Source organism: Geotrypetes seraphini, chromosome 2, assembly GCF_902459505.1.
Source record: "Geotrypetes seraphini chromosome 2, aGeoSer1.1, whole genome shotgun sequence".
NCBI lineage: Eukaryota > Metazoa > Chordata > Amphibia > Gymnophiona > Dermophiidae > Geotrypetes > Geotrypetes seraphini.
Window position 1 is genome coordinate 457,538,085 of NC_047085.1, and position 7,677 is coordinate 457,545,761.

The 7,677-nt window shown below is 42.2% G+C and overlaps 1 protein-coding gene across 1 annotated transcript in view; it reads left to right on the forward strand.

The window, feature by feature from the left end:
* Window positions 1-7,462, forward strand: part of LOC117354932 (presequence protease, mitochondrial-like) — a 155,094-nt gene extending 147,632 nt beyond the window's left edge. Inside the window, exons 23-24 of the mRNA XM_033932894.1 lie at window positions 5,934-6,055; window positions 6,379-7,462. Coding sequence (XP_033788785.1) covers window positions 5,934-6,055; window positions 6,379-6,472 — 216 coding nt within the window. The 3' untranslated portion in view covers window positions 6,473-7,462. The remainder of the gene's footprint in view (window positions 1-5,933; window positions 6,056-6,378) is intronic.
* The last annotated feature ends 215 nt before the right edge of the window (window positions 7,463-7,677 follow it).

Below are 7,677 nucleotides of genomic sequence, written 5' to 3' on the forward strand. Positions count from 1 at the left end.
CAGTATTTTTTGTGGAGTTTTTTCTACAAAAGTGCCTGTTTTTTGTATGATTCTGGGTAATTCTAGTCAGACAAACATCTGTGTCAGTTAGGGACACGCCCAGTAGAAACGTATGAAAAACGGGTGAATAAAAGTCTGAATAATATGTAGCTAAGGCCAGAAGAAAAAACACACTAAGGATTAATATAAGGGAAAGCATAATAATATCTGTTAATGTACTTTGCTGTTGAGCCAAATCATGGTGGAAATCATGATTACATGGAATCCATTTTGGGTTCTCAGTTTGTACTATATCTGTCCTGTCTTCGGACACCATCTTGGGCCAGTGAATAGTATTCTGTCTTCTTTGTCCTCTCTGAGTTTTTCCCGCTCCCAGCAGCGTGGTGTTAATTAATACCACATGTGCTTGCTGTAGATTGGCTAGGAAGATCACGTGTCCTAAACTAAGAAATAAAATGCATTAAGTATGAATGGCCGAGTTATGAATGGAATGAATGGGGCCCCTGGAGTGATTTGTGTGACTGGAGTGATGGCTGTGACTGTGTTGAACAAAAGGAATAAGTTTTGAATAACATATTTATATATTTTTTGCAATCTAAGAGAAATCCTGAGGCAACATCTGGGAGTAATTAGGTCAGAGACTCCTGCTCTTTGTGTGTGAGACTGTCAGCTCAGGCAGCCCGAGAGTTTTTTCCTTTAAGGCTAAGAATCTGTCAGCTTAGGAAGAGAGTTTTCCTTTAGGGCTGAGAATTTCTCAGCACCATGTTAATAATTGTAGATTCTCTTGAATACGTTATAATGTTAATTCAGAAATCAAATGTACTGTTCTAAACTTTTAAACATGGAAACATGGAGGGATTTATTTTTCCTTTGTCTAAACTTTTAAGACCACCTCTTCGGTGAAATGTTATTGGTAGTCAAACTTGATGATGTCACTAAGCCAGAAGTTATATAATAGAATGAAATAAGATATGAAGACGAGACCGTTGTGAGAAGGCCAGCATTTGGCCACTATGACGATCTCCCATTAGCGCAACCGTAAGCAATTATGCTGACACTTTTGATCTAATAATGGAAAAAATAGAAACAATAATTCAATAAATCTTGGTTATAATTTTTAAAACCTTGCGCTGGTGTCATTTTGCATGTATTATTATTTTCAAACCTGAAGCTTTCACAAAGGCGTCGATGTCCCTTGCTCAGGTTATATCCCACCCATGAGAGTCTGTGAACCATGTTTCGGATATTGCTACTATGTCTATGTCTGCATTAACTATTTCTGTTTCTAGTTCTAGAAATTTATTCCCTAGGCTGTATGCGTTAACATACATAGCTCTCCACTCTTTCTGTTTGCTAAGCTCCTGTAGTGAGCCACCCATCTGAGTCAAATTGTCTCCTAGCGATTCGTTTGCAGTAAGGGTACTTACCTCAGACCTAGAAGCATAATGTTGGCTCGCTACATCAGGATTGTTACTTACTGCTCCGGTGTAAAAGTGGGTACCCACCCCCGACTTACCTAGTTTAAAGCCCTTCGAAGTAGGCGGGCTAGTCTGTCCGAAGACATTCTTACCTCTGTTGATCAGGTGGAGTCAGTCTGGTCCCTGTAGTGTCTCTCCGTGATTCAGGAATCCGAAGTTCATCTCCTGGCACCATCGTTGTAGCCACTCATTCGTCTTCAGAATGCGTACGTCCCTGTCCCTTCCTCTGCCCCTAACAGGAAGAATGGAAGAGAATACTACCTGTGCTTCTATCTGCTTCAGCCTCTTTCCCAGAGCTCGCTATGTCCTCCAGGGTGTTCTTGGCAGTGTCATTCGTTCCGATGTGGATGAGCAGCATGGGGAAGTGGTCCTGGAGCCTGAGAAGTCTATCTAGACAGGTGGTCACGTCTCTTATTCTGGCTCCGGGCAGACAGCAGACTTCCCTCGACTGCATATCCGGTCTGCATATTGGTCCCTCGGTGCCCCTCAACATGGAGTCCCCAATGGCTATTACTCTACGCTTCTTTTGGGGGTGTCGATCCATCGTCCCCGGAGATGGAGAAGTGTGTTGATTCTGGTCCTCGTCGGTAGTCTCTTCCTGCAAGACCTGGAATCTGTTCTTCAGGCTCAGCTGTGGAGTCGATGTGGAGCTGCCCTGGTGAGAGAAAGAGTGAGAAGGTGAGGAGATTGTAAATGGGGGGGGGGGTCTCCTACGTTTACCTGTGGAGGAGGTCACTAACTGCCAGGAGTCAGTGTCTCCATCCATCTCCTGAACTGCAACAGTTGGTTTCTTTGTCGGTGGCCCTGGAGTCATCATGGGTGATCCGTCACGGGCCCGTTCTGTGATTTGGGATAGTTCCTGTACTATCCCATCGATGTAGGCCTCATCCTCTCTAATGCCTCTCAGACGTTTCACCTCCTCCCTAAGGCTTCTTAGTTCCTGCATGATGTCTTCATCCCACTGACCGACCTCCTCTGTCTGTGTAGAGGCCGTGATGTACTGCTGTGGGATGGCCTCGGTCTGTGCGGAGACGTCCTTTCCTGGAGCTGTGTTCTCCTCCGTCTGTGTGTAGGCCGAGTTCATCTCCCAGATCACTTCAGTGCAGGGGATGCCAACCTTGCTTGTAGTTTTCACACTCCTCGTCCGCCCTGCCATAACAAAAGGGAGAGAGTAAATGTACGAGTACAAGAGATAGTAAGAGTATGAGAGATAGTATGAGAGAAGAATGAGAAGAGGAGAAAAGTACTTTTTTATTTATTTTTTTTTTTAAAGTTAAAGTTAGAAAATTAGGTTTGCTGCTGGGCTGCCTGGTCTCTATTGGTGGCTCCAGACCTCCTCTCTTGTTCAAGGGACAAATCTGGATCAACCACAGTGCACGGTGCTTCTCACAGATGCCAGCCTCCTCGGTTGGGGAGCTCAGTGTCTAGGTCACTCAGCTCGGCACCTGGTCCACGGAGGAGGCGTCCTGATCGATCAGTGTTCTGGAGACCAGAGCCGTCCGTCTAACACTATTAGCCTTCTGCTCCTTCTTGATGGGTAAGTCAGTCAGGTTTCTGTCAGAAAATGCCACGACGGTGACCTATGTCAATCATCAGGGGGGCACCAAGAGCACTCAGGTGGTGCAGGAGGCTGCTCTGCTCATGGTCTGGGCAGCGTCTCACCTTCTGGACATCTCCACCTCCCACATAGCCAAAGTGGATAATGTTCAAGCGGACTTCCTCAGTCGTCATGTGCTAGATCCCAGAGAGTGGTGTCTAAGCCATGTGGCCTTTCAGGTGATAGGGCAGTCTTGGGGTCAGCTCCTCATAGACCTGATGACCGTGAGTATCTCTGAAGTTGTCTCATCTTTTCTTACCGCCTGCGCTCTTTGCCGCCTGCGCTCTTTCCCTCTTGTTAATCAGAAATCTCTTCATATTCTCACATACTTATTAGATTTTTTTCAAAGCTAATTACTGTAATTTCTTTCTTACTGGTCTTCCTCATTATCAACTTCATCAATTTCAGTTTGTTCAAAACTCTCTGACTTTGATATCAAAGTTCCAAGTTCAATCACATTACTCCCCTCTTTAAGTCCGAGTATAATTGTTTTCTGAACCCAAGCAACTGTTAGATTTTGTAGTGGAAAGAAAATCCTATGTTAGTTAGGCAACCCTCAGATGTTCTGTAACCAGCATGCCAAAGGACAGTTGTAGCACCTTTCATGATAGGAGTTAGTTTCCTATTTTTATTTTTTCCTTCTGATTCCTCCATCAAACTTGTGAACAAAAGATGATGATTTTGATTTTACTATGCTATTTCTTTGGATTATTGATTCTGTATTTTCCTTCATTCACATTGTTTATTTGGTAAATATAATATGAAATTAAGAATAAAAACAAAATTTAAAAATATATACATAAAATTGGAACCAGAAGTCAATAAGGTTTCACCAAAAGAGGTGAAGCCCTGTTATATTTTTGACTCAAAAAACCAATCTCACTGCTGTATACTGTAAAAGTTGAAGTTTGCTCAATAATTTTTCAGAAGAATCAGAATAGATTTAATATTTTCTCATCTGATTGTTTTAACAACTGAACCAACCGAGCAAAATGTTCTTCATGAATATGAATGAGCCATCCTCAACTGTTTAAGTTTGAAGAAAGTTTTCTTCACTATGATGGGCTTTTATAAAGCTGCGCTGTCGAGCAATGCAAGCTAATCACAGAACTGCCCAAAGGAATAGAACATCCTTCAAAAATATGGCATAGATTTTAATACTATTTTAGCCTGAGTCAATTCTCATGTGCATCAATCCAATACAATAGACCTAGGCTATATTCAACGGTCCCATTCACTGTTTTCTATACTCTTTTAAAGGTAGCCTCAGCCCCACCGCTGTGTTAATTTGTCATTGCGGGAAGAATTATGTGGCAGCTCATCATTGGCTGCCTGTATGCATTTTTATCAAAAATTCATTTGCATTTGTTTTATCTCAATAGTTTTAATAAATATTTTATATTTTAAAGTGCCAGTGTACTTAGCTTGTTTGTTCAGCCAATGTCTGGGAGTCAAACCCGACATGACATGTTTCGCACTATAAAGTGCTGTATCAAGGGTCTCCCTGGAATAATAGGAAAAGAGGCCGTTAAAAATATCCACAACCGCCCCCTCTCCCCCCTTCATGCATTAATCTTATCCCAACTCTCAGCATACTCAACACCCACCGAGAACGTCTGTATCATCCGATTCCACAAGTTTAAGAGTGAAAGATGGCCGCGGCGTCTAAGCCCGGAGTTTAAATATCCCTCCCTTCGTAGTGTAAAGGTTACCACCCCCTGAATCCCATTGGACCGACCTCATCCAATGAGTGAAGTCCACTCGATTTCGCCGTTCAGCCCCCGTGGTTCCACAGTGTCAAGCATGAAGATGTACCTCATTAAACTTAATGAGAGCGAGCAGAGGTACATCTTCATGCTTGACACTGTGGAATCACGGGGGCTGAACGGCGAAATCGCTCCAACTGACAAGGGAGGGCTAAGCAATGTACAATCTAAAAACAATTGGAAAGATGAAAAGAACTACAGTGGAACCTTGGATTACAAGAATAATTCGTTTCAGAAGCATGCTCGTAAACCAAATTACTTGTATATCAAAGCGAGTCTCCTCCACCCCCCCCCCCCCGAGGCCAGCAGCGCTGCTCCACCCCCTCCACCCCCCCCCCCCCCGAGAACCGGCATCACTCGCTTCCCCCCCCCCCCCCCGAACAGCATTCTGCTTTACCCCCCATCTGGCACTGGCACACAGCCCACAGGACATGCCGGTGCCGGTGAAAGAAGTTCCTGCCTCTTGCCTGGGCCTTGAGCATCTGCGCATGCTCAAGGCCTTCTGGTTCTCGCTCTCTCCAAGAATCTCAGAGAAAATCTCGGAGAGAGCGAGAACCAGAAGGCCTTGAGCAAGCGCAGATACTCAAGGCCCAGGCAAGAGGCAGGAACTTCTTTCACCGGCACGTCCTGTGGGCTGCATGCCGGTGCCAGATGGGGGTGTAAGGCTGAATGCTGTTTGGGGGGGGGGGGCATTTGCGAGCGGGGGAGTGATGCCGGTTCTCGGGAGGGGGGATGCTCGCAAATCGAGTCAATGCTCGGTTTGCAAGACAAGATTTGCGAGAATGTTTTGCTCGTCTTGCAAAACACTCGCAAACCGAGGTTTGACTGTACAATGATGACAGGATAGATTTGCATGCATTCAGGTGTATAGCAAAGGGAGAAAGTAAAGAGAGGAAAGATGAGGATCACCGAGTTCTGACAATGACCCAGGTTCAATATAAGATTTCATAGGCTTGATTAAATAACCATGTTTTTAGTTCAGATTTAAAATTCTGAAATGAGAAAATACAACGAATATGAAGAGGGAGATTGTTCCAAAAGAAAGGAGATAAAAAATAGAATGTGCTATGTCATGTAAACCAAAATGTTCAGTTGAGACGAGATATTCAGAGTGTTAACGTCAAACAGCTAGAATTTTCCCCTGAGGTTGCAAAAGAAATGGTAGTTGTGTGTTATGGTACCAAGGTGATTTTAGTGGAGATAATTTCTGTACAGTCAGAGGTCAATATTCTACTACTACTACTTATTATAACTTCTGTAGACATATTTACTACTACTAGACATATTTAGTGCTGTATGTGAATGAGATAGCCCCTACTTGATAAAAAGCATTTGTGGTCAGTGGTGGCACCAAACATAAATGCTTTAACAAATATGGTGGTGAACATACCTATATATTTAGGTATCAATTTATTATAGGGTGTTCACATGCCTTAATAGTTACCTCCAGTGATCATAACAGATATGGACCACAAGGTCCATCTAGGTTGCTGAGTTTATAAAGTGTGCTAAGTGTGCTATTTCCCTTTTCTTCTAGATACCTTTCACTTGGGCAAAGCACAAGAGGAATAACTATACTGGGCCCAGAAAATGCAAACACTGCAAAAGATCCAACCTGGATAATTCGATAATGTAACTCCTACCATATTAAACTCTAGAAGATAATAACAAATTGGAACAGCTTTAGAACATTCCTATATGATAACCCAGTAAAAAACAAAAACAAAAAACACACTTTCACTGGGACAGAAGGTGCCTTGTTTGCAGTTAGACAAGGTCTTAAAAACATGATTATATTGAAGTTTCATCCGTAGGCTGCAGTGTCTGTACCTGACCATGCAGTGCAATACTAAGGTATGTGGGTACCATTAATCATATGCTATGCAGCCATTGCACCTATTGTGATGGAGCAGGTGCTTTGTGAATGAATATCTTTTCTCCCTTCAAATATCACATATAGGATTGTAGAAAAAAAAAATTGGGATATGTGAGCACTGGGGGGAAAAAAAAGCTATTTAAAATTGTGCAAATTAACTCAAAGTATATTACAGAATTAGAGTAAACATTATGTGGAATCTCCAAACACATTTTTGTAAAATGTTAAGTCTTATAATTGCTCCTGATCTTTATTTTTAATACTAAATTGTTTTTAAGCTTAAATCATGTGGTGATAGGTCAGTCAGTATTCCCTCTTTTGGGTAAGAGAAAGGAGATTTATGAATATAAACCTGTGAAAATAACGAATTCATTTTCCTTCCTAGATTGACACATGGCTTTGGAATAGTTCTAAGCTGTATCCATTACATTAGGTTTAGGTTAAAAGAATTATGCTAGTTCTGTCTATGGATATAAATCTCTGGCCATGGAACCAACTACTGAGCTTTCTAGGCTTGTGCCATGTTTATCTGTATATATTACCCGCGTGCAATAAAATGATGAGTCGGGGTGCTAAGAGCAGTTAGTGAGTCAGGTGCTATATATGAGCTTAACAAGGTTGCAGGTTTCTCACTATGAAACTATCTTTGCTTTTATTGATGAAGCCTCAAAGGATACAATATTTGATACATATTTTTATGATACATCTTACTCATGGGTTGCATAATAAATAATTATTGAAGGTGCTTCTGTTGTTTAATTCAGAGGATGGTTCAGTACACTATCACAAAATGGTTTGCAACCACTTTTTATTCCACTTGAGATACACAATAAATTCTTTAAAATTTGACACAATAAAACATCTTTTCTACACATGAGCAGAACACACTCTGATACAAAGTGCAGTCAGTAAATATTTCTAAAGGTTCATAGACAACAACGCGGAAGACAAAGGCGCGCG